At 39.8% G+C, this 27,984-nt stretch overlaps 1 protein-coding gene across 6 annotated transcripts in view; it reads left to right on the top strand.

The window, feature by feature from the left end:
• KDM4C (lysine demethylase 4C) overlaps nucleotides 1-27,984 on the top strand; it is a 502,970-nt gene that overhangs the window by 241,693 nt on the left and 233,293 nt on the right. For all 6 annotated transcript variants that reach the window (XM_006018370.3, XM_025197539.1, XM_025197541.1 and 3 more), the window contains exon 10: nucleotides 26,313-26,506. In XM_006018370.3, coding sequence (XP_006018432.1) covers nucleotides 26,313-26,506 — 194 coding nt within the window. The remainder of the gene's footprint in view (nucleotides 1-26,312; nucleotides 26,507-27,984) is intronic.

The raw sequence follows: 27,984 nt of genomic DNA, 5'->3' as shown, positions 1-27,984 counted from the left end.
AATACAAATGGCGGGAACTCCTTTGCACCGTTCATCACTACGATGCAAAAGAAATGCACCATGCAAAGAAGGCTATAAACGGCGGGAAATACTCTTCTGCACGCGGGTTCTCCTGTTGCAAAAGAAAACTCCACCGTGTAAAGAAGCTGCAATTTGGCGGGAACATAATTTAGCGGTGCCGAAGCACACAAAAACAAGAAACCACAACTTTGGGTTGTGACAAGTATATTTATATGTGGCTATTTTATATATTTATTTATTATTTCTATAGATTTGTAAATATTCATATTGAATTTTATATTAATAGTTATTCTTTTATTTAAGGATTTGGATAAACAATAATACATTTGTGTACAGTTAAGTGTTTTGTCCTGGCCTGGCTCTATAGAGAAAAGAGGGAATTGCTCTCCATGGCATACCCCTCTCGCAGCCTGAGCACCCCATCCCTTCCAGCTGCTGACTGGGCACACTCCTGTGTGTACCTGGGCTACACTGGTCTCTAATGCCACTTACATTTACCAGTGGCCTTACCTTGCGAGGGTTCTGAACACCTTCAAATTTAATTGAAATGAAGGAAAGTTGAAAATAGGTGGCATGTTGCAAGTAACAGTTTGCATCATGTCTTAGGGCAACTAATCAAAAAGTGTATTTCACAGTCTGTTCATCTTCCTTAGTATAATTTCTTGATTGGACACAGTGTGAGGGCAAATTACTGCTCCTTTGACAAAAGGAGTGGCTGTGGCAGAAGCCACCATCAAACAACCCTTTCCCTCCTTATGTCATTTCCTCCTGTGAGGTAGCTAGTTTAATGTTTATTGCATGCTTCTATTAAGCATTAATTCTTTAACTGTACTTTAGTGGGAGAGAGCAATATGGTATGTTCAGATACAAAATTCTTAATTCCTACATAAACATATGGCAAAGAATTATCTACTTAAAGATGGAACAATGTGATAATAATTTGGTAGAGTGACATCTGCACGATAAAACAACATGCTGATCGCATTGGAAAAGCGAACACAAACATTTTATTTCCACTATTCTGACATCATCAGAAAACCATTATCATCCCTCCATGGAATGTTAAAATTTAATGATCTAATTTAGCCTTATCACGTGTAGCCTAAATAAAAAATAACCCTATTAAGTATTCAAAACCCATGCTGAACATAAGCCTTTTAAATACTATACTCTAAAAGTAGAGAGGGCTTAACACTTTTATTCATGTTTTGTGGGAAATATACAGAAAAAAAACCTAGTATAAAAAAAAAATCATTGGTCATTTTATAAGCTAACTTCATTGCCATTGAAAACGTTTGCTTGAATACAAACTACTTTTCTATATGCAACTCAAATTATTTTCTTGCTGGTTTGGGCATGATGTCATAAATCTGTGTTTGACATTAGACTCTTACCACAAATAGGATCATGATATTAAAAGTACATAATTATGATGTTCCAGCAGTAGCAGTTGAGAGGAGAAACTGGGCTTTGAAAGGACTGTGAATGAATTCATGATAGAATGTTGGATCTGAGTATAACTAAATTTGTGGACAAATTCAAGATAACAAAACCATGATAGCTGGGAGGAAACATGTTCTTTGAGTTAATGCAAAGACCTGGCAGCTTGGAGACTTGGGTTTTATTCTTTGCTCTGGCATTAGGCTACTTTTGTAATATTGGGCAATCAAAAAATTCTGCCTCAGTTTTCAGGTCTGCAAAATGAGGATAATACCCAGAATGCAGGAGATTATAAACTTCCATTGATGTTTGGAGATGGAAATGCCACAGATTATGAGATGTAATTATTTCACGAAAAATCATAGCAAACAGGCTAAGAAAGCTACGTAGGAAAAAAAAGCTTGGGGGAATAGAATTATATTTGATCCTGAGGTATCCAGGTTGTAGCCATATTGGTCTGGAGGAACAAGCAATTGGGGCTCATGGTAGAGGTGATATCTTTTATTAGACCAACGAGATTTTTGCAAAAACATGTCTTTAATTGCAAGCTTTCGGGCACAAACAGTGTGTGAAGCAGCAAGTATATGATTTGAATTTGGATTTGGCTGATTAGGAAGGGACAGTGATTCAATTTGGTGATTCGAATCACTGTCCTGATTTGATTCAGCAGATTTGGAGATTCGGCCCCTGAATCAAGTCGAATCTCCTGTAAGTTGAATTGGTTACCAAAGCTTCGCACAGCCCTAACAAACACCCTTCATCGGGTATCGGAGAGAAAGTTGTAAAAGTTCTCTTGGGTAGAAATGAAAGCTCATATTTCATAGCATTTTGTAGATGGAAACCTCCTCTGGGCAGGCAGTTCTTAGCCCAGAGGATTTGATTCTGATATTTTTGAAAATCTCCCTTTACATGCAAAGTTTTTAAACATTTGTATTGCCATAAAACAAGTAATTTTTGATAAGGAGAGATTTAATGACTTTATTTGCTGTAATAAAAGAAAACTTACCATTTTTTGGTAAGGGGGGGAGGGGCTCAGTTGACTGCAGTATTTCAAATTTGGAATAGTAAGTCTATATCAAATGCATTTAATGTAGAATCAGAATAGCCAAGACTGTTTCAGAGTGATTTTTTTTGTTCTGTACTTGTAAACTTAGTTTTCCCACTTCAATTTACTCTGTCAAGCAGCCACAGAGAATGGCTTTTGCATTTTTTAATGGACAGCTACTGCTGTTCACATTCACTTTTTTCTGAAGGTAGAACATACTGTATTTCTGTATATCTCATTCTTGACAGTTAATAGATCACAATAGGAAGGCACATTTTTAGGCATAAATAAAAGAACTGCTGTATCGTGATTTCCTTTTACACATCTATATTAATAGTCTTTATTTTTGTTAGTGTATAAAGCATATAGATGCTTTTTTGGCATTAGAAATTCAGTTGGACAGGGTGAGATAAGAAAATTGTCTTAGATTGGCCCTTACTGTCTGCCAAAGGCCTGCCAAAGTCTTGAACAGATATTAGCTGTTTTATTTATGGCTGATTTCATGATAACTGCAGAGATGTACAAAACATTCCATAGAAATATAGCTGGGTTCAGGAAATGAATACACATTTGAAATAGACATTTTTTTTTAACTTTTTGATGTATCCAGGGTGATTAATGGACTTCTAGTGATTAAAAAAAAAAAACAATTTACATACAAGACCATTTGTTGAAATTCATCAGTTATCTCTATGCCAGTTCTAATGCAGCTGTATAGATCTGTGCAAAAGTAGAGCAATACTAGAATATTCCCTTGCATTAAATGTAAAGAAAAAAAACTTCTCTAAAGTTAATGCCTGAATGTTAGAAGGAGTTTTCTTTATATAAGATATTGAAATCAAATTAGAAATAAGCCATTTTTTGCAGATTAACAAAAATCACAACAGTGTCAATTTCAGCCTGTTACGTACAAAAGTCTGAATCTGCATGAATGAGGCAGACATATAATGGAAGAAAATATTAATACCTAAAAAAGGAAACAATTTAATTGTTCTGCTTGCCAAATGCTTTACTAAAAAGGTTTTACTTAACTTAGAAAAGTGCCTTATGATAAGGAAGTTGATTATTAGCTAAGCATTTTAATGTCCTTGGGCAGCTAACTTTCCAGACGGTCTATCCTCGCTTTTGGCTTAAATCCCCATGAAGTTGGTTACTGTTCTGTCTGGCTTGCAGGTGACTTCATAGGTTTTCTGGTCTTTGTGGCTACAGAGGTTACTCTTTTTCTGAGCTTGAGGGTGGGACTGAGGGAAATATCCTTCTAGGCATCAGTTAGCTGGGAATGAATGTTGTTGCAGTCCAGTTTATCGCTTTCCCAAGAGGGAGTTCTTGTCTTGTTCTAGAAGATGGTGAATGGTAGGAATGCTAATATTATAGGGATAACAAATAGCATTTCCAACTGACAATGCTGGCAGTTCTGGCTATGTATAAAGTTTAGCTGATCCTTCCTCCTTCCTAACCTTCTGCCTATTAAGAAAATCCAGTAGTGATAAAAGGAGGTACTACTCTTGTAGCATTTCACTTAATAAAAAAACAAATTAACCTGCTCCATAATTGACTAAACTACCGGCATAATGCCTTTCAAATGTTTTAGCTCATTAAATGTCTGCATAGACAACGGTCAACTTTCTTGCTGCAGAAAAAATCAACTTTTTTTTTTCTCTATTTCGGTACTGAAGTCTGATTCTAGTCCTGTGTCAACTTTATTGAAGGTCAGATGTTAGCTTAGAAGTTACACGGATGTTCAGAATTATAATGTAAAATTGTAAATAATAGTTGTCCAGCACAGGCAGTGAGCAAGTTCAGCTTTTCAGAGACACCGAGTAATCGAAATTTGGGGAAAAAAAGAGTTCATGTGCATTAGATCTCTTCCTTCAAGTCAGCCCTGTGGCTTTTAACTGCGGAATTTTTTAATTTTCCAGTATTACATAATATATTTCAGTTAATAATGCTGTGCATATGCAAGAAGATGATTTTATTTTTGTTTTGTATCTTAAAGCATGAAGAATACAATTCTGTTTAATTATGGTAATATGTTATGCTATATATTCAGTCTCAGGATAAAGGCAAAAATGAATATAATTGCTCCTCACATGTTTCTAACTTTTTTACTGTATAAGGGAAAACATTTGATACCTCCTATATATTTGTTAGTTCAGCTAGTTTGAATTCTTATCTGTCTGATTTGGCTGATGTGGTTTCAGTGACATTCTAAATAATACTGCTATTCATAGGTAGTGCCTATATGTCCAGTCTTGTCAAAATAGGATTGCATCAAACTTCTGTTTTTATAATGAACCAGTGGTATGGTTACAAATACTTATACACTAAGGTTTTTTCTGAACACTTGCTCCCCTTTCCTGACTTAGTGATGACAAGCCTGTGGTGTTGGCCAAAAATAGTAAGCTTTCTTTTAAGTAATACCAGTTTTAACCCACAGTAGAGTTTAGGTTGCCTCAGACTATAATCTGATTTGTGGTTTAGTGAGCACAAAAATAATGAGGTAGACTTTGTCAATATAATTGCACACCCAATCTGGTTAGCTGGTACTATTGGAAAAATTGGTTATCAAGGGAGTCCAGCCCTTAATGGGCCTTTTCAATTTCTGTACATTATTTCCTATTTAGATACTAACATATTTGCTCAAATATAAGATTACCCCCAATATTTAGATTCTATATATGGAAAATGTATAAATTTGTTATATTTTTCCAGGTGTATGGAATATAATTATTGGAAGTGTAGCCTTGAATTTATCCTCCTCTGACTGCTACATCATGAAAAATAAATCTGGGATGATCAGGTGACCCCCTTGCTCTGCCCCCCCCAACTTCTTCCTCTTGTAGCCCTTCTCCCCTCCCCCAACCTTACTGCCAGACCCTGTTCTCCCTGAGCACATGGAGGTAAGGACCAAACTTGAAAACACTGACTTTGAAATCCATATGCCTCTATGGGTACCCATAGACTTAGTTCATCTAGAACTGATGCATGTTACTTTTTTTGAAATTGCTGCAAGTTTTAGCACAGGTACTATAAACACACTTTTAAGCAGCACTTTAGTACCTACTGACATATAGTACAAACTATGCATAATGTTATTCTAAAGTCAAAAAGCTCATGATTTGCCCCACAGTTCATTGGGTTGGGCCCCAGCAGAGTCCATAGCATTTCAAGCCATGGTGACCCAATAGTACAGCTTAGTTTCATAGTTGGTAGGGTCGGAAGGGACCTGAGTAGATCATCAAGTCCAACCCCCTACCATGGGCAGGAAGAAATGCTGGGGTCAAATGACCCCAGCTAGGTGATTATCTAGCCTCCTTTTGAAGACCCCCCAGGGTAGGAGCGAGCACCACTTCCCTTGGAAGTTGGTTCCAGATCCTAGCCACCCTGACTGTGAAGTAATGCCTCCTGATATCTAACCTGAATCTACTCTCAGTCAACTTATGGCCGTTATTCCTTGTTACTCCCGGTAGCACTTGGGGGAACAGGGCCTCTCCTGTTGCATGCTGGTCCCCCTTGGCCAGTTTATAGATGGCCACCAGATTCCCTTTCAGCCTTCTCTTGTGGAGGCTGAACAGGTTCAGGTCCCATAGCCTTCTTTCATAGGGCCTGCCTTGCTGCCCCCTGATCATGCATGCGAGTGGCCCTGCTCTGGACCCTCTCAATGCTATCCGTATAATACCTTGCACTTGTCAGTATTGAAACCCATCCTGTTCTCATCCGCCCACCCCTGTAACCGGTCCAGATCTAGTTGCAGCCTGTCCCTCTCTTCTAGCATGCCCACTTCTCCCCACATCTTAGTGTCATCTGTGAATTTGAACAAGGTGCTTTTCACCCCCTCGTCCAAGTCGCTGATGAAGATGTTGAACAGTGCGGGCCCGAGGACCGAGCCCTAGGAAACCCCACTGCCCACATCCCTTCTGGTCGAAAATGACCCGTCCACCACCACTCTCTGGATGTGTCCCTCCATCCAATTTGCGACCCATCTGACTGTGTAGGCATCAGCTGGATGCTTTTGGTGAGCCATGGGGGCTTTTTAGCACTCTTGCCCCCTTTGATCCGTGTTGGGATTGTCACCCTTTGGGCTTGGAGGATCATCTTCTTAAGGAACGACCACTCTTCCTGGATTCCCAACTCCGCTCCCCTCCAGGACCTCAGTGCCTCCCTGACTAGTCTCCTTACCTCACTGAAATCTGCCCTCCTGAAGTCCAGGACTGCTGCCTTGCTGCAGGCCTTTGACACCCTGCACTGGATGGTGAATTCCAGTAGGCAATGATCACTATCGCCCAGGTGGTCGAGAACCCACAGTCCACTCACCAGGTTGTTGCCCGTGGCCAGGACCAGGTTCAACAAGGCATTTCCCCTGGTGGGACTGTGTACCTCCTGGGTTAAATGGAGGTTCTGTAACTTGGCTAGGAACCTACGTGAGTGGTCAGACCTGGCTGACTGATCTTCCCAGCAGATGTCCAGATAGTTTAGGTCACCCATGATGACCACGTCCCTTGCCTTAACTGGCTCTGTGAGCTGGCCGGAGAATTCCCAATCCAGCTCTTCCCCCTGGTTGGGTGGCCATAGTATGTATGTATGTATGTATGTATACTCCAGATACCGCCCATAAGGGATCCATATGCTAACACTCACGGTGTTTTTGTTATGAGTCCTGGGAACTTCAAAATGTATGTGCCAGTGAGATGCTGGGCAACCTACTCCTGCTCTACCTCATGGCTGGTGGGGCCTCACTGGTGATATGTGACAGGCTCAGAGAGGGGGCAACAGAGGGATTCTGGAGGAAGTGTTTGGGGGTCCCATTTGGTGATGTTTACCAGAGATTTAAGGCTGGTGAAGAAACTGTAATAATGGGAAAGAAAGGCACAGCTCAGCTGTGAGAGTGGGGAGGAAGTTGGAAGGTATTCAGTGTAGTGGCTTACCATGACTTGAGAGTCAGCACTGAGGGGGACTGAGCACAGTGGGCACTACCATATATCTTATTCAAATAGGCTACACTAACCAGGGGAGTTACCATGATGATGGTTTCATTCCAGATGGTTTTAATTAACCTGGCGGTGGAGTTACCCTTCTTCTCTGCCTTGAATGACTCAGTGTAGTTAGAGGGTGAGGGGCTCTCCCTTGCACTGTGGGCAGGCTGACCCCTGCAAGGCTCTTGTCTACACAATTTACAGTGATAGGGGATTGCTCTCAGGTTTTCCCTCTAGCTTGCTCCTTCATCCCTTTGTCTAGGGGCAAGCAAAACTAGGAGGCATCTGAACTCCAAGGTCTCTGGGCTTGGGGCTTGCATGTAAGATGCTTGTCATAGATTTGGGAGTATCAGACCTAGGCTGAAGAGTCTGGGAGGTAGAATACTTGCTGGTGGTAGCGCCAGACAGACTTGAGTCATTGAGCTCTGCTTAGTCGATAGAATTCAGAACTAATTTGGCTGATCCTGACCTGAGACGCAAAATGTAAATTAAAAAAAAAAAAGGTAAGCTTCCATCAGTATGTTTGCCCAGTGTGGACTATATGTTTTGTAGTCAATACTCAGTGTTGGCTGCATTTAATCAACTTCATAGTTGGTTTCCATTTCGGAGCACATGCTGCTTTTGACACTAGTTTAATGGTAGACAATGTATTTAATGAGGTTTTTTTCTGTATGTGAACATAAGACAAGGAGCTTTTTTCTTCATACTAATTGTGGGGATGGAAACTCATCTAATATTTGAGTCATTCAGATATGTTGCACCAAATATCCACTTAGTAATATAATAAGTTGATGTTACTCTTAAATACTTAATGCATTTTGGAATAATTGAGTGCACAGTTAGGAACTGAGTCATCTTGTTTATATGTAGTACAAAAACATTTTGCAGAAAACTGTACTATCCGTACCACCCATATCTTATATTTGCTTTTACTTTTTAAAAATCTGATTAGGAAAAAAAAGGCCTAAGTTGTCAATGCTTTCATATTTATGTTTATTTTCTTCACCTTTGCAAAAGAAAAAGTAGTTGCTTCTCATTAACCTGCCATATCTATTTAGTAGTCATTTAAGTGGCAAGTGAACTCTATATTATTCACTGAACAACTGTCTTTATCTATAACATTTGTTAGCTGGGGAATCATGATTCCAGCAATGGGTTCAATTTTCCAAGAATATTGTCACAAGTTTCTTTAGGGTGTATAAATGACACTGATTTATTTGTTGACAAAATGCTACTTGCTAGAGGGGACTCTCACTTCATGTTGGTGAATCTATTTCTTTTTGTGAAAGTATCGGTTAACAGAGAAATAGTCCATTTCTTCCAGAGAATTCAGGACTGTTGACAGCATTACTGCAGCATCCGTGTCAGTGTGTGAATCAGTAAATGAAAAGGAAAGTTTCCAATGTGCATTATTTACATACAGTTTTTATTTAGGTGCAGAGTCCTAGAGGATTTCATAGTTTTTCTTCTTATAGTCTCTCATTCTCTCCATTAAGAACTTAATATATATACACTATATATGTGTACACACACACACACACACACACACACACTCTCTCTCTCTCTCTCTCTCTCTCTCGCTCTCTCTCTCTCTCTCTCTCTCTCTCGCTCTCTCTCTCTCTCTCTCTCTCTCTCGCTCTCTCTCTCTCTCTCTCTCTCTCTCTAGATATAAATCTTCCAGATAACATCTATCAGAAATGTTCTTCCCTTTGGCAAGGTGAGCATATACGTTGCTCAGCCCAAAGTGTCTCAGCACACCTCCTTTATACAACCAGTGTGGGTGACTGCAACGTGACAGAAGGTGTTCCTCTGCCTGTACTTGGAAATGAGCATTTTCTCTTCTTTCTGGCTGAGACTCTTTTGTCATTTTAGGTTAATAAGTACAGAAGACAGAAAGGAAATAAAGCTTAAAATCCTTCTTAAATACTGACACCACAGAATTTTATTGATTAGGTAATAGGAATGGCAGACACAAACATGTAGAGCTCTCTTAAAAAAATCAAAGATGCTGAATTATTTTTGTATGGTATTACATTAGAATCTCTAGTATGTGGTGACAGGGGAATGTGTTCACATGTATGGGTATGTTATAGGCAGACAAGGTTCCTTGGGTGAATTTGTTATCTTTTATTAGACCAACCCAAATGGTTGGAGAGTAGTTATTGAGCAAGCTTTCGGGTTCAAAAACCGCTTCCTTAGCCTGATGAAGGGTTTTTGAACCTGAAAGCTTGCTCAATAACTATTCTCCAACCATTTGGGTTGGTCTAATAAAAGATATCAAATTCACCCAAGGAACCTTGTCTGCCTATATCCTTAGACCAACACGGCTACAACCTAAACCCCTGGGTATGTTATATAACTTCCAACAAAGTTAAGAGATTTCCTTTTTGCTACTTAGTGTCAAAATTGAAGTTTGATATTGTTAGCAACATAAAACCTAGCAATAGGTTATACTGTACTTCCTGAAGGCATTCTTTGTCTAGTTGACTTTAATCAAATTGTAGGTTGTTTCATGTTCTAGTAACATTACTCAGAGAATTTCAAAGGGCAGGGAACTGCATTAATCACCAAGACATACATCAGGTGACATTGTTTATGACATAACGTTGTTAAGTATATAAGGTTTTCATTATTGCTGGGATTTGAGTTCTTTATAAAAGTCCAATAGCCACACTCATTAAAAATATTATATTTGCATCCCTTTTTATACTGGAAAACTGAGACGGCCTCCTTTGTTCCAGAGATGCACAGGATTCACTAATGTAGAATTTTCAAATAAGTTTTTGCATTAAACTGCAGGCATAGTCAGAAACTATATAAAAATGAGACCTTGTGACATAGTAGATTTATTCCCACTTTGTATATTACAAATCATGTTAGGATATTTGTCTGAATAAAATAATTTTCTTTCACTTTTTACTGTTGTTAACCCCAAAAAGAAAAAGAAGCTGGGTGGGAGGAAGGGAAAGCAGCTATATTCTATTCAGGCTTGTATTGCATTAACAGAATAGATCATTAGGTTTTTTTTCTGATAGCATATTCATATGTCAGAAAGAACATAGCCTGCCTTTCAGATCTAAGATTAGAGTTGAGTTTTTGGAATTTTGAAGGAAAAAATTCAGTTTTAGTTGTGATTTGGCAGAAAGCATGGACAAGAATTGAGCGAATGTGGTCCAAAAGTTACTAAGGACCTAATCCAACTGTAGAGGTATAACAGCCAGGGTCTGCATCCTGCATGATAGCTGTGGTGAGGCCTGGGCTGCCCGTGGCAGCTAGGCTGGCTGCTGTGGTGGCTGCCTGTGTTGCACTCTTTGTAAGTGCGGGTTCAGGGCTGTTGTCCAACATGCAATACAGTCTATTGAAAGGACACTCAGTTAACTTCAATACAAAGTTGTATCTGGTCATGAGAGATTTAAATGTCTTTATGAATTACACTTTCAAACAACCTGAGCAAAAAAAGGGCCCTGATGCCCAAAAGCTTGTTCAACAACTCACCCAGCCATACAGGTGGTCCACTAAAAGATATCACAGAAAGCCTTGCTCTTTGGACTTTTAAACAAAACTTCTTGGTTTAAGCAGGAAGATAGGTCAAGTTAAGTGCTTGTCATTTTAAAGATCTTCATGTGACAGTCTGTTAGCTGGTCCACCACTTTTGTACACTGGAATCTGGGTTCAAGTAATTAATTTTGGGCATCCAGTATTTCAAGACTCGCTACACTTATTTAATATATATAGTTGGATAAAAGGAATCTTAGGGTCTCTTTTCATATTAGACAAATTATGTCTCATCACTTTATCTTCTTGGACACCAGCAATTTTGTGTCCATGATGAAAATTAATTTCCCATTCTTCATTTTCTATAACATATGCATTTTAGGGCATCCTTTCTTTGCCTGGGAAGGAATTTACTGTAACAATAATTTGACTAACAGAGTGGTAAGTCACTTTGGGTTTGTTTTCTTCTGTGTGCTTCCTAAGTTGCATTTTGGAATGTCTGGTAGTATTAAGAAATCAAATGACAATTATGAGAAGTTTATTTTCAATACAAAGCATTTTAATTATCACCACATAGAAATGTTCTTATCCTGTGTAAGTGTTTCAGGAAGATTTGGGGTTTAGTAGAATGACAAGTTATGATAAAAGAGAACAACCAAATTCATTTATTTGTAATAAATGTGCTACAATTTATTAATTTACTTAAATAAAAAAATAGAATAAAGAACTCTCATAAAAAGCTCTGAATGTCATGACAATAACCATTAGCTATATTTATTCTGGTATAATAAATAAATAAATGAACAAACCCAATGCCAGAAGATAGCCTTAAGTAATCAAACAGAGGAAATTAGTTTACCTCAGCCTACAGAGAATAAAAAGAAAAACTGCAAAATTTTCTTACCCTCAAATCACACTCAGGCATCTGCTTTCATTCCATGAATCTACTTGCATCTGTCATTCAAAAGATTTATCAAATAATTCTATTAAATGTAGTTCCAGTTTTACTTTTGCACATATTCTATAGGCATGCGCTTTTCAAAATATAGAATGACTTTAAGGACTTTAATAAAAGTTTGTCAGAAACGGTAATGGGACTTTTCCGGCGACTGGATTTCCTTGTCTCCTTATCTTCTTCTGAGCAGTCAGTCCTTCTTATTGCATTTGCTATGACTGTTGGTTTGATATATCTATCTAGCTAAGGAAATAAGTATTGGTCAGAATTTCTACGTTTGGAGCAGATTTGTGAATCCCTTGCTTGTACTAAAAAATAGTCCATTACTCCAGGAGTGGCCACTCTGAAATCTGTGTAAGTGTTGATAGAATTAAGCACTACTCAGTAACAGTAGGGAGCTCACAATCTGTCCATTTACACATGGGATATTTCATTACATTTAGGATGTTTATTTCCTGCTTCTAGCCAATATTGTAAAGAGGTATTTGTATTTTATGTCCCTGGTGCAGGTAGATATTAATTTCTTCACACTAAATACTAACTGCACAAGGCTGGGACACTTCTGACTTGTAGGCTAGGGACAGACATTCAAAAAGCCTGAGCCTGAATTGATTCAATCTTTTCAGGCTAATCTAACCTGCAGAGATGCTCTTAGTAGGGTGCAGGGCCTGGGGCAAATCAGCCTGTGCAGGGCCTGGGCATGAAGAAACTGGCGGGAGGGGAGGGAGGTGTGGTGAGTGGCTGGACATGAAGCTGGCAGCGGTGCAGAGTCACCAGCACTAGGCAGGCCCTGCAGGAGGGGCTGCGGCTGCTCTGCCCCGCTCCACGGGGCCCAGGGTGGTTGTCCCAATTCGGCTCCCTAAGGGCAGTCCTGCTCATCTGCTCAGGTTGAATTGGTTTGCAAGTGCAGAGAAATCCCCTCTGGATTGAGGAAGTGCAGACACATGCTTGCAGTGGCTCAAGCTAGAAGCCAGGGGGTGCTAGAGCAGCCCTCCCTTCCCTTCTATAGTGCTGAGCTGAGGGGGGAGGTGTGGTCAGGCCCTGGCAGGACACTCTGGTTAGGGAGGGGTTTAAAACCCCACCCTGCCTGCACCATCCCAGGCTTTTCCCTGCTCCAGCTTAAGGGCTGGAGTGTTGCCAGCCCCCCAGCTCCTGGCTAGCACTCTGAGGCAAAGGGGAGTGTGGAGTGCATGCATCTGTTGATGATACTGAGCTTTTCAATCTCCCTTTCCCTGATTCTTCATACTATCTGCAGCAAACCTGACAGGCGAGTCAGCAGGGGGTTGATAACACAAAACTTATCATAGTCCATCAGCAAAACTGAAGCTTCTTTCATTAGTTCAAGCTCTTCTTAAACAGCTTTTTCCAAGGAAGGAACAGAGGGACATTACTAGCTGACCTGTGGATTAGCTCCAAAAAGCCTTAAGTGGGCATTGTCCTGTCTGCCTTTGTTCTGTCCCAGTGGAGACATACACACACAGATACCTCTCAGCATTAGCTAGCATACCACATTCTGGCTAGGGTCCATGGGGCTGGGGTCTATGCTAGGAGATGGGAGGGAGGGGGTAGGGATCCCTGCTTGAGCAGCAAGTGGCTGGAGGTTGGTGGGGTAGAGCAGGGGGAGGCCAGGCAGACCCTGCTGTGCCTGTAGTCTCTGGCAGAGCTCTGGCTAGGGAGCACAGGGGCAGGGCCAGCCCTGCTCTCTGGAGCAGATAGCCCAGCCCAGCCCAGCCCAGGGCTGCAAAGTGTCTAGGATGCTGGGGGACTGATTTAACTTAAACCAGGAAGGGTTCTGGGACAGAAGTTGCATAAACTAGTTTGACCCAAATCAGGTAAGTCTGATAGTACATTCAACCAGGTTTATCTTAAACCAGTTTCCGCCATTTTGAAACTGATTTATATGCACTGAACATCTATTCTGTTACAGGTTTAAACCAGTTTCTGATCACTTAAACTGGTTTATGTGTAATGTCTGTCCCTAGCCATGAATTAAGGCAGTGATAAGGTAATTTAAGGCCTGGGAATAAATTGTCCATTGTCTTGACCTCAGGGAAGCTAATCCAAGAGTACTTAAAAATACACTAGAAAGGAAATTAAAAGAATTATGTAGTGAATTAATTTAGCATTTCCACTGTGCAGTCTAGTTTTATGTCCAATGGAAAAGTCAATGGTAGACTTATAGATATTAAACAAAAGAATCCAGAGGTAGTATGTAAATTTCAGTAAGGTAAGCGATATCATGGAGTGTGAGAGTTTTAATTGAATTAGCAAAAAGGGAGGTTTTTGGTACACTGGGCCAGTTTGTTTTTATTTATTTTATTATATATGTTGTGCTGTATCTGTAAAATAAACCTTGCATATTGGTTTAAAGATTGAACCTTTAGATGGGTGTGATTAGAAATACTTGTCCAGTCATAGGAATAAAGAACATTGTCCAAATTTTAGGTTGAAAAGATTATTGGCACATGAAACTTTCACCAGTATAAATGTGCATCTAAAAACTCACTCTGTTTTTGCCTGATAGAATTGTAATCTAATTTAGATAACACAGAACATGGTAGACAAAGAAAAGTGATGGAAAGAAAAGTGGAATGTATGGACAAACATTCAAATTCAAGTGACTTACTGGGAGCAGAGATGTACTGCAGGACAGCTGAAATAGGGTTATTCTCCTTGTGCCCACCCTTACCTTGCAGTAAGTGAAAGTAAAATCGGGACAGTTGCACTCAAGGATAAGTTTTCCCAGTGTAATTTCCATTTACTGTGGGCCATATACTCCTGTGCTACCCCATCAAAATAGCCTTTGGCAAAAATGTTGATATGAAGAATTAATTCCTGCTTTACCTCTACTTTGCTTTAAAGAGAAAGCAACTTGCTGCTGACCCACACTGGTTGTAGATTGCTTACCCTTGTATATTGATTCAGGTGCTGTCCTTGGCAAGTTGGAGGGCTTCTCCATTCTTTGCCCAGAATAAACAAATGGAATAAAATTCTAAAAAAGCATGAAAAACAGAAAATTTTAAAACCGAAAATAAAGTTAGGCTGATAAGATGACAACCCAGGGATAGGACTAATCAGTGAAAAGTAAGGTCTAACAAGTATTTCTGGAGGAGATGTATGCAAGAACACATTTTTTTGTGGAAAGATATCTTGTACTAGATATCCATGATAAATATGAGAGAGAGAGAGAGAAAGAGAAAGAAGTATGAGTCTGAGCTGAGTGGGTCAGGAACAGAGACAGAATCAAAATGAAGAACAACCAAAGACATCAAGGTGTTCAGGAGGTAAGGACAGAAATTTAGTGGATCCCAATGGAGATGTTAGTAAGAAAGGGGACTCATTAAAGGGCAGAATAAAGGTAACACAAAGAAGGGATGTCAGGATATCAGCAGAGGATGTCCCATTGGCGATGCATAGGGGATGCACACGGGTGCATGTGCACCCCCTGAGATTGGCTGTGCACCCCTGGAAGTGCTAGTCATGAAACCAGAAGTGCCGGCTGAAGTGCACTTCCAGTTTGCTTCTGGCTTGGTGATCGGCCACTGGGGGACTCCCCCCCTCCCCCACCCCCTGGTCGGTGATCTGGTGCTCGCTCCAGGCTCGGGAGGCACCAGTCGCTCATTAGATGTCCACAGAAATACTATAAGTCTAGCAAAAACAGGTTTTCTGATACTAAATATGGATCTCTTTAGCTGGAAAAGCTGAAGTTTTAGAACATTATAAGCAAAAAGAAAAAGTGTCAAGATGGGAACAGTCATTTATTTTTACCGCTGGCATGGCAGAAACTCCTGCTGTGGTTTTTCTGTTTATTAAATTCAATGTTAAAGAATTGATTTCTCCATTTATTAGGACTTTACCAAGTCTCACATGATTCCTGGCATGGCCATATATAGTTAATTAGTCTCATTTTAAATATAAATTATTTTAACACACAACAAAATTTAGATAGATGGGGACAAGTTAAAAAAATAACAGAAGACAAGAGAGCAATATCCTATCCAGTAGATTAGTATATAAGGTCAGTTTCTCTGAAATGGCAGCCTGAATAAAGGGCATTCAAAGAGAGATGCATGTTGCCCCACATAGACTTAAAAGTCCATTCTCTGTTTTATTTCTCACAGATGAAATCTCCATCTCCTTAACATCTACTATAGTATGTCTTCATCGCCTCCCTTGATCCTTGGTGATGGCTAGCTTTCTCCCTTGAGATACTTCAGTGGTTTTTATATCTGCACCCATTATTTATGTGGATGGAGCACAAGTTTTGGGCCATCCAAACGATTCAACATCCTAACCACAAGGCAGTGTTCCTAACAGAGGAGGTATAGAAGAAACAAATGAAAATGAGTGCATTATTATAGAGTGGCATCATTAGAATTGTCTTCCATCTGTGGGTGTTCCTATCCTGTGCTTTCCTGCAGTTTTGACATTTTAAAGGGAATGTTCTCTTCAATAGCAGAACATAGTTCTGAAAGGGTTAATTATATATTTTTTAGGCTTGTGAATCTGGATACAGTCTCTTATTTGGACACATGTGGCATTACATTACCTGTAACTGGGAACAATTAATGAGATTTGATTTTAAAAATGTGTGTGTGTGTATATTTGTTCTGGTTGCACACTACTAAATGTGTTGGGCTAGGGACAGACATTCAAAAAGCCTGAGCCAGAATTGATTCAATCTTTGCAGGTTAGTCTAACCTGGCTAGGCTAAATCAGTTTGTAACCATACAGACATCTCAGACATGCTAGCACACGCCTGCAATGGCTCAGGCTAGAAGCCAGATGGGTGCTAGAGCAGCCCTCCCTTCCCTTCCACAAGGCGGAGCATAGGGGGGCATGGTCAGGCCTCAGCAGACTTGAGGAGGGGTCTCCCCCCTTCATAACAGATCATTTATCAGCTCTGTTATCAGCATTTATCACCACATCAGAAAACAAACCTCTCTCATTAGTTCAAGCTCTTCTTAAACAAAGAAGGAATGGATGAACATTACCAGCTGAGCTGTTGATTAGCTCCAAAAAGCCCTAAACTGACACTGCTGTCTGCCACAGCAGGGACTGTAGCCAGCATGTGATCTGTTAGCTAATGCTGAGGTGTCTGTGTAAGGCAGAGGGGATGGGAGATCCCTGCTTAGCAGGGAGTGGTGAGGGGTGGGGGAAAGCAGGAGGAAGCCAGGCAGATGCTACTGTGCCTGCAAGTCTGTCAGAGCTGCAGCCAGGGAGCAGAGGAGAGGGGCAAGCCCTGCTGTGGAGCAGAGCGCCTTGCCCTGCCCAGAGAACATGCTGGGATGCTGGGGGAGTCTGATTTAACTTAAACCAGCAAGGGATATGGGACAGACATTGCATAAACCTGTTTGACCCAAATCAGTTAAGTCAGATACGACATTCAACCAGGTTTGTCTCAAACTAGTTTTCAGCCATTTTCAAACTGGTTTATGTGCACCGAACATCTGTTCTGTTACAGGTTTAAACCAGTTTCTGATCACTTGAAACCAGTTTATGTAATGTCTGTCCCTAGACTTGGAGAGAATGCAAATCACTTGCTCACATGTTTTTAATTTACTATAATAAGTCAGCCTTACATTTTTATTTCTGCATGCACTTAAAATAACATAAAATATAATTTAAAAACTTAAAAGTGAAACATTTTTTGCTCTGTATCACGGAATTACCAAAGGAACACTTGCTTTATTGAAGCTTGTACAGATGGATAACTGATATCAAGGGTTTCTGCAACAGTGCCTACAAGTTGCCAGAAGGTCAGCGTAAAAAATATATCACTCCCTGATTCTAGCAGCAAAGAATGGTTATTGTTATTATGGTGTCTTAAATCGTCTTCTCATAACAAGGAATACTTATCAAATACTTGGACTGTAGGTAGTCTGCAAAATGAAATAGTTTTGGCTACATAAAGTTTACTTTAAAATTGCTTAGTTGTTTGTGTTGCTTTAACAATTCAAATGTAGCAAGCTTAGCATATAACAGCACAGAGTCTTTCTTGCAGATGGCTTGGTGATATCATCTAATCTTAAAGAATTAGCTCATTCCTATGTATTATCTTAAAAGGAGGAATATACTGAAAATGCCATGTTACCAAGAGAACAAATTATTTCTACCAGTAACCCATTAGTATTCTTCAAGAGGAACCATGAAAAGTGAGAGAGAATTCATATGGTATAATGTAGAGGAAAAAAACCCTTACTAAACAAGTCTTAAAATAATTGACTAGGCTAAGATTATGCAAAACTAGCTAGGCCCGCAACACAGTATTATCAGGATTTGGTTAATCACTTAACTGTACAGACTTCATCCTAACAAACATGGAAGCTAAAATGAGTATCTAAATAATAATACAAGAACTAATAGTCTTATACTCCAAGTTCAAGGTGATTGTAAAGAGAGCAAGTAATGATAAGTGATGCAGTCTGTCCTGTTGTGCCATAACTGCAGATTTAGAAATAAGGATATAAATTGTTATAACTATATCACTCCTAAGTTCTAGTCTAGCATTATGAAAGCTTTAATTCATTATAAACAATTAGGAAAGTGTTTTTAACCAGGAGTGACTTTAATCTCTTAATTAGTACACTTTTTCGGTGGGGATTTATACAGCATACACTGGATGATGCAGGCCTGATTGTGCAGTCTAACTGCTATACATTCTTTTTGCTAGAAAACAGAAGGAGACTCTTGGGCTCCTTACAAATGTCAAAAAAAGAAAACAAAATGGTGCTTTACGTTAAGCTTGGTGTGCCTCTGCACCAAGCACAGCACATGCCTAGGAGAGGCATCGCATTAGTTTGACCTGGCTCACCCAATGTCTTTATAGATCAGGCGCTTCAGCAGGCCTTTTGGCGCATTTATCTAATTGTTGATCATTATTACTCTTTCGGTAAAGTGACAGGTTTTTTTTTTGTTTGTTTTTTCACATGTCAGTGCCCTTGTTGATTTCTCTTGACTATCATTCTTACACAAGGTTTCCCATGGTTGTGCACAGGAATATTTGGTGTAGAATTTTAGATTGCTACATTTATCTTAAATGCTTGTATAAAATAATTAAGGCCAAAGAGATCCACACGAAGAAGAAAAAAAAGTATGAAAACTTCATTTTTGTTTATATAAAGTTAAATATGGTAGAATTTAGCTATAAAAAGAATTAAATTTTAATAGGAAAATATCTTACTCTTGTTGGAAAACGCTACTACATAGCCACTGTTTAAGACTGTACCAAAGCCTCCAGCTAGTTGAGACTCAATATTAATTCTTCTAATATTGTTGTGTAAAGTATAATGAATATTAATGTAAGCATGGGCAAAATTTCCATTCTAGCAAATATTTTATAAGCTACTTTTAATTGAAAGACAAGAGGTACAAAGTGCTAAAAAAAAAATTATTCTTAATACAGATCATCATGCTAGAATTACAATAGAGAAATATCATCCACCTCCTAGGCAAATAAAAATGTTATAGATCAAGTATTTGATTTCCAGTGTGTTAAAATGCAATGTACTGTACTACACATCTTTTTTTATTTCAATTTCTAATCTAGCAATTTTTCTACTGAAGGGATTTGATGTTTGTGGTAGAGTATCAGACAAATCCGTAAGTCAAATAAATCCAGTACTTATTTTTAAATATGTAAAATGCTTTTTTAGGGTCAGTTTTTAGTTACAGGTATGGGTGTCTGTATAGGTGGCAAAAGGTGCATTCAGTAGCTAGCAACCAATGAAAAGGAAGTGAAAAAAATAAATAATTATGTCCCCAATGCAGGACTTAAGCCCATGTCTGATATTAAGCATATAAGTAGTTCATCAGAAGAAGTTGGAGGTACTCATATACTTAATTATGTACATTCTTAAGGAATTTTCTGACTTGGGAACCAAGGCCTCTGTTGAGGGAGGTATGTAAGCATAAGTCTGATTCAAAGAATATGAATAATCCCATTGACTTCAGCGGGTGCATCTTCACATGCAGTTAATGCAAAGCAATAAACTCTGGAGCACTTCAAGCCGGAGTACACTGCACCTGGGCATAACATCTACACGTGTGCCCAGGACAGCAGCACTTTGAGCAGGTGCAGAGCAAGCCCAGGCTGGCAGCAGGTTTGGGGGGTCAGCCCTGGGCTCTGGGTAGTGACGTCAGGCAGCGGAGGGGCTGGCTGGGGTATGAGAGTGCCAAAAGTGTGGAGCTGTGTGGCTAAGCAGCAGGCAGGGGTTTGGCCCCTACTGCCTGGGCTGACCAGGTGCAATTTCCACCCAGGGTCACCATTTACACGAGCATTTGATCACAGTAAATAACTCCACTGTAAGATAATACTGTCCTTGACAGTACTATCTTACGGAGGAGTTAGTTAGTTTACCGAGCCCTAATACCGGCACATATGTGGATGGTGATGCTTTACTGCAGAGCTAATTAGTGTAGGCTGCAGTAAACTGCATGTGTACATGCACCCGTTGGGCACATCCAGACAAGTGCGCACATGTGGTATGTGGCACCACATGCTGCACGTGCTGCTAATTTGTAGCATGGGGTCTTTTTTGACACTGGGAGATCCCAGAATCATAAAAACCTGCACTAGGAAAAAGCAGGTTGGCGCACATGGAAGCAGCATGTGCTGTCTGAAACTGGAGCCTGGCCAGATGGAGCTACGCTCCAGCTGCCGGCCAGGCTCCCTGCTGCTTGCCACAGCTGCAGCCCCCAGAGGCCCCCAGATTGCTACAGCTGCAGCCCCCAGAGGCCCCCAGGACCACGTGTAAGGCTTCTGGGGCCAGCCCAGGTGCTGACCTCAGCCTCCCCTGCCTCAGCCTCCCTACCCCACCTGGGGCAACGTGCCATGTGCCAAAGTGTGCGTGCAAAGGCATACCCTAGGGACAAGTAGCAGTGGCATGTTGTGCCACTGCTGTTTGTTCCTGGTGAAATGCATGTTGCTGCTTGTGGGAATTTGCCCGGTGTGTCTTATCTTTACATATACTTTATTACTTTCCTGAATTACAGCCTAACAGGAGAAGTATGTATAATGTAGACAAGCAAAAAAATCAAAACAGTCAGTCTTTGCCAGTATTCATTTTGTTTCAAGTTATTAAAAAAATGGCATCCAGGTTACAGAAATATCTTTTGACCCAGAATCTTTCAAGTAGTAATTTTCTCTTATTGAAAATACGTCTCACATGTTGTTATACCAATTAATTAAAATGGATGAAACAGTTTTCTTTTAATTCACTGCTATCAAACACCTTCAGCTACTAATAAATGTTGTTTGGATTACTTCCCTTCAAACTGTGTTTTCTTTATACTAGTAAAACTAATAATAATAATACCAAAGGATCATGAGGGAGTTCTAGTCCCATAATTATTTTGATTGCCATGGTGGTCTTTGCTTGTAATTCTAAGCATCATGCCAATTTTGCTATATATGGGTAAGGAATTCCTTTTTCCCAGAGAAACTTCAGTGTTTACCACACTCAGCATTAACTGCTCTTTTATCTATATTCAGTATAAATTTCCAATAATACAATAGCTTATTCACAGAATTACAGGTGGCAGCAAATTAATTTCTTTCACTTTTCTGTCAAGACATTTCAATCCTGAGAAACCAGAGCCATGGATTTGCCTCTGAGAATGTTAGGAGGGTACCAGTTGGGAGGTGGTGACGTTTCTTGTCTACTGGAGAAATCTTACAATCCTACTAATTTTGCATAGGCCAAATACTAGGTTTTAAATTTTTTTTGTCAGTTTATCAGGCAAGTAATTTGTAATTCTTTGATTACATATAAAAACAATTTTGCCTTTCTAAATATACTGAGATTTTTCTAAAATTTCTTTGAGCTTTGAAGATACCTTCTTCAAGATTTAAGTATTTTGGCAGCAAATTAAATGTCATTTTGCTCCTTTCCCAGGAAGTTTCTTCTGGAGAATGTCATTCAGAGTTTCACCTCAAAAAGAGATGTTCTCTCACACTTTTCTGTCTTGAAAGCAGGAATCCATAAACTGTCAACTACACATCAGTCAAATGGGAAATAAGAAAACTTTTGAAAACACAACCAACCCCTCATTCCCCCCAATCCTACAGATTATTTATCAAAGCAACATATTTCTTTCTTGGCACATTTTGGGGAAATAAATATCAGTAGAAGTGAAGCATTTGTCTGCATTCATTGTCTAATGCAGTGCTTTCAAATGTTCCCAGCCCCTAATGCCTAGAAGCTTAAATCTTGAGTATTTCCCATCTACTGATAATACTTCTAATTAGTGTGTTGATAGTGATAAAAATACTGCTAAAATTCTGCTGTTTTATTATTTAAATAATGATCAGCCTTTACTTCCTTTCAGAAATTTATATATTTTAAATGTTTAACATTCACTGTCTGTAGAATTCAGTACTATTATAATACTTGATTGCTTTCTGTAAATAGTATTACAACCCCAGCATAAAATATTCAAGGATTACTGGAAGAAGGACATTTCTGTGCATCATGTAGACATAATTTATTACAAATCTTCTTTTAGAATATTGTCATTCCATCATTGGCTGCTTTTCTCTTGATAGACTTACTTCTTCAATAAATCAATGCTAGCTTAATATTGGCTGTTTTCCAAATTGCTGGAAGACTTGATGTCTAAGAGTGAAGACACTAATCCTCTTAAACTGTTCCTTAAGCAACCATTTGTCATCTCCATGTAGCAGCTTTGCTTGAATTCAAAGGGATTTAAGTGTAAATGAGGGAAAAACTTAGTGTCACTTGTTCTCATGTAATGAATTTAGTTCTTAATGATGAAGGGTATTCCAGTGGACAGTCTATGTACCTATCCAGTATCCAGAAGCACCTTCCATGCTTTTCTGCAACTACTTGGTGTTATCGATTGGTGACTCTCTGAGAAGTTTGAATACAAAGTTCAAAGCTTTGTACAAGAATACATTTTGTTACAGTGCTTCTACATAGAGGAAATAATTAATTGTTTTTTCTAGGCAGCAAATACCATCTAGGTGTCACCTTAGCAGTGCTGAAATGGTCATAATTTTTGGACTGTTTTTTCTTCTACTCTGATTTTTCTCCTTTGTCTGTTGGTTCTACCAAAAAGGCACAATTTTGAACAGTATATTGGCACAAGCATTTGGGTGCTTTGCAGAAGTGCCCAATAAAATGAAGTGGGGAATTTACTCAAAAGGCAAACTTCAAAAATGTATTTTTAATTGATATGATTTTGTAGTTTTAAGAAATTAAAATTGAAAAATACCCATTAAAAATGTGAAACCTTTCAAAATAGTCTCCATGAAATCCTTTTTTAAATATGAATTGCTCCTTCCCTCCAGTATGTAAGGTATGGTTGTAATTTTCTACTGTTGTACTGGTGATCTTGCTTCTTTAGAAGCCATCATACAGAAGTAGGTGCATGTGGGAAATAAGTAGAGTCTTAGTAGAATACTGTGCGAGGGCAAGGACACCCAATCCGAGCTCTGCCCCTGGCTTGCTGGGAAAAGTTTATGCATACCCAAGTTTCACTTTCTGTAAAATAGGACTAATGATAAAGACCTTTGTCAAATGATTTGCTTTACTGATAGCACTGATGAAAAGTGCTACATAAGAGCTGCTATTACTATATTTATTCAAATCCAAGAAAATAGTTTTTTTCACCAGTCAGCATAGGGGTGGGGGAGCTTGGGCTTAGATCTGCGTAATTGCCTGGGGGAGTGGCAGCTCAGCCCTGCCTTTGGTCCTAGGCTCAGAGCAGAAGTCATAGCTGAGCCTTCACCTGCCCCAGACTGAAATGGCTTGTTTATAGGGGGTGGGAGCATGTGGGCAGGTGTGCATGAGGGAGACTGTGGAGTGGGGGTGTGGAGACCTATAGCCTCCCCCATCCCCACCCCTTGCTCTTGGTGTCTGCTCACCATCCACTGTCTCCTTCTCTATGCCCCCGTATCTTCTTCTCTGGTTGTGGTGCCACCAGCCCCAGCCTGGCTCAGTTGAGAGCTGCCACCACTTCTCCCAGCCTGGGCTGAGGCTGCACTGGTGCTGACTGTGCCAGGGGAGAAGAGCTGCAGCAGATGGTAAAAGGTGGTGGAGTGGGCAGGGAGTGCAGAGCAGGTGTTGGCAGGGGGAGTCGGGCTGAAGTGGGGAGCAGGGAGTGGGGGAGGCAGACGGTAGGGGGGCAAGGGTTGGGGGAGGCAAGGAATGAGGGGCGCACACAGGTAGGGGAGAATGTGTCAGGGGACAGGCACAGGCATGGGGGTGTGTGGCAGGGGGCAGCACTGCCGTGTGTGGGGGGGGGGGGGGAGGGGAGGGGAGGGTGTCTTAAATTCAAACTTGTCTTGGATTTGGGTATAAAGATGGTATTTCATAATAGTAGAATAATGCAGTGTTAGTAGCAACCAGTCCCAGAACATTCTCTTCTCCTCCTTTTGGAGCATCACAGAGTGGGCTGCTGTGATTCTAATCCACCCTGTTTTGTGATTCAAAGTGCATTAGCATTTCCATTGGAAAATGTAGCCGAGCATAATGTAAATTCAGAAATCTTTCCTGGAGTTGTTTGCTTGACATAAAAATTAGTATGACGTGTATCACACTAAAAGACTTCAAAAGACCCAAGGAATTGCATTATCTTCTGTAGAGAGAAAATAACATCCCTGAGTCATAACCTCAAGTAATGAAAGAATGCACATTCTCTATGCTTTGTTCTGAGATATGGTCAGTAAGAAATTTTCTCTCTCTTCCCCTATCCCACCCACCCCTTGGATTAGACTTGGGTTGACTCTACCCAAAACTAGATGTAATGGCAAAGTCTTTTCCTTTGCAGGAGGTAAATTCCTATAAACTAGTCATTAAGGTTTTTTTTTTTTCACATATTTGTGCCAGTTTGCCATAAGGGCTTAAATGTTTGATTTCTGTGCAGTTCTGGCTGCTGCTTGAAGTTGTTTCCTATTCAGTGTTTTTTGTATGTGTACTTCTAAGGCATTGAAAGAAAACTGGATATTTTAATACATTTCTAATCTCTCTTTTCTATTATACAGCTTATTATTTTCAAGGAAATGAAGGATTGGATAGAAGTGGTAGGTGGATAGAGGAGAGTGCAGACAAGAATATGCATGCAGAACATTAATACTGTGCCAATTTAGCTGTCAGTCACAAGCAAATTTCATTCCATCTATGATTAGGCCTCTAGCTCAGTTAAAAAGTCATGATAAAGTTAATCACAGAGGACTAGTAAGTCAGGCTGCGCATTGCTAATTATTTTAGCAATTGTTGTTCACCCAAAGTGTTACATTTGCTTTATGGCCTGGTTTCCCACATCAATCAAATTGTTTTATTGGATATAACATTAAGGCATTTTACTGCTTTTCAATTTTGGAGAATCAATTTTTTTAGCCAATAAACTTGCTCTTAGTATGAATGGTTTATGTACTGCGGGCATATTGATTCACTTATTACAATCTCCCAATATAAAGATTTTTGGAGCTTCAGGTATAGTAAATTTACTTTGAAGATCATATTTTAGCATCTCAATTATTTCCAGCAAAAAAAGAATCCTCTTGCTTGCTATTTATTTATTTCAATTTGTTTAAAATATTCCCATCCAAATCCTTCTAGACTTGTGCAAGCTTTATCAGGATAAGCAACTGGTATCAATGACCGAACTAAGTTAAAGTCCTTGGTTCAGGAATTACTAGGTGAAATACCATGGCCTGTATTATGTAGGAGGTCAAGCCAGATGATCTTCACAGTCTCTTATAATGTAAAAAATATAAAAACTTCTTTCAATTCTTCTTAAAAAATATTATCATGCTGCCCTCTTACTCCTCATTCCCCATTTCGAAAAAGCTTGAGAACAAAGATTGATCTAGCAGCAAGACTAAAGCCCATGTGGTGCTTCTCTGTTTTCCATAATGATCTTATACTTGTGTTGAAAAGGCATGGCAATAGACTGGAACCATGTAATATCCCATATAAAAACCCCTTTGGGCACAAGAGCCAGTTACTCAATGCTGTCCTCCGAGGCAAAGTAATGGAACTACTCAGGGATGATCCAGTCTATGCCTGCGAGGTTCAACAACTCCTGCTTAATAATATCAGAAGTAGATGGTAGATTTAAAAGATGCTTGCCTTTTGCCCATAACCAGTAGGAGTCCATCCGTTAGTGAAACTAGTGTGATTTCTGTATTATGTGTGAGTTATTCCTTGACAAAAATCTATTTTTAGATTCATGTGGATTCAAGGTACAACTTCTGTGTAATCTCTCCCTGTCTAAAAGAAGTAAGAAGGAAGATCGAACTTCTAGTGGACTTGGAATTGTTTTCAACTCCAGGGTTTCATCAGTTGGGCTTTTTCCTAACAAACTACAGCATTATCAGCTTTTGAATTGTAATATAAATTTCTGTTTTCTCCCCCAGTGCACCTGCAGGAAAGATATGGTAACAATATCCATGGATATCTTTGTGAGGAAATTTCAACCGGACAGATATCAGCTGTGGAAACAAGGAAAAGATTTATACACCATTGATCATACAAAGCCCACTCCTGAAACAACATCTGAGGTAAAGGCCTGGTTGCAGAGAAAAAGGAAAACAAAGAACCCTCCCAAATGGTAATCAGAATTCTTTATCCTCCATTTAATTAAACTTAAATACGTTGTATATTTCTCCACTTTTTTTTTCTATGCTGCTTTCTCTGTCATTCCACTTAAGCTGTTCATTTATTCTAGTCACAGTTAATTTGTATCTTCTTATAACTTAACTATGAGCTTGGGGGCAAACAAGTTTTTAATTCATAGTGATTGTATTAAGTGAAAAATGCATTCATTTTACAGCATGTAACAAAAATGCATAATTGAAGTTGATGCACATGAAAAGCTGAGCATTTCTTCAAATGCAATATTTAGGTTCTGTTCACTAACATTTTCAATATATTGGTGGTTTTGTCCAACATTGCCAACCAGGACATCTTGAAGACAGTAGTTGTCTAAGTGCTATCTGTAGATTGACAAGTGGCATTCATATGAGGCTACTGGAGAGTCCCAGAAGCTGCTTACGTCCTCTTATAATAAACTTAGTCTTCATAAGCTTGTAGGTTGGATGTTCTAGAGAGAAAGATACTTACTTTCATAAATCCGTCTGTGGGGTCCCCCTAGAGCCCCGAGTTTCTCCCTGTGGTGCTATCACATGTGCCATGGAACAGATGAGGTTGCCCTGGGATAACTCCTTAACCCAGCAAGCTTCAGCTCCACTGCTCTTATGCAACACCCTGTGGTTGCAGTGAGGGATTCTCGGCCAACCCAGGCAGCGACACCATTTGGGTTGTGGAATAAATTATAACCCCCCCCCCCCCCCCCGTTTCCATGGAAAGGGTAGCCTGAAGTATCACTCTTCCAGAAATCCGTCTTTCCAGAGGTAAGCAGTAAGGAGACAGAACAACAAAAGGATTTATTATATAGGATAAAATAATTATACTAGTAAAACAGAGCGCAGGTTTGAAGACAGAAAAGCAAAACAAGCAAAGCTTTCTTACCTGGCTACAGTTTAGCCCCTCCTGAGAGACCTGGCAGCATTCGTCGAGACCAGCCTTCCTGCTGGTTCTTCTGGTCCTGGCAGTTGGGATCATTGATTCCTCTAAAGCCCAAGGTTCAAAGACACCGATTGTATCCTAGCTAGACCCTAAAATCCCTTCAAGGGAGCCCTCATATTAGCATTATTCTAATACTGATGAGTCAGCAGAATCCTTCAGAAATTTGTGGCCTCTCTGGCTACCTAGCATACCTCTGGCCTGATGGACCACAGATGATTTTGCTTCAGAGGAGTTGATTTCCTCATTATAGACAGGCAGTGCTTTGGGACCCAACTCCTGTCTGTGTGTGTGGGAAAGAGAATAATTGACTGTAAATGTGCATGCCTCAGTCCCCTGGATGAACTATTTCCAAAATTATGAATGCATACATAGACAAGCTCCCCAGCCACAAAACAACCATCAGAGGAACAACACCAACACCTTACGACCTTCCAACCTCAGACTTGATGAAACTGCAAGCAGCAACCAACCCACAAATATTATCAATCTCTCCACACACAC

The sequence above is a fragment of the Alligator sinensis genome, unplaced genomic scaffold (assembly GCF_000455745.1).
Source record: "Alligator sinensis unplaced genomic scaffold, ASM45574v1 scaffold392_1, whole genome shotgun sequence".
Classification (NCBI taxonomy): Eukaryota; Metazoa; Chordata; order Crocodylia; family Alligatoridae; genus Alligator; species Alligator sinensis.
This window is presented reverse-complemented; position numbering and strand designations above follow the sequence as displayed.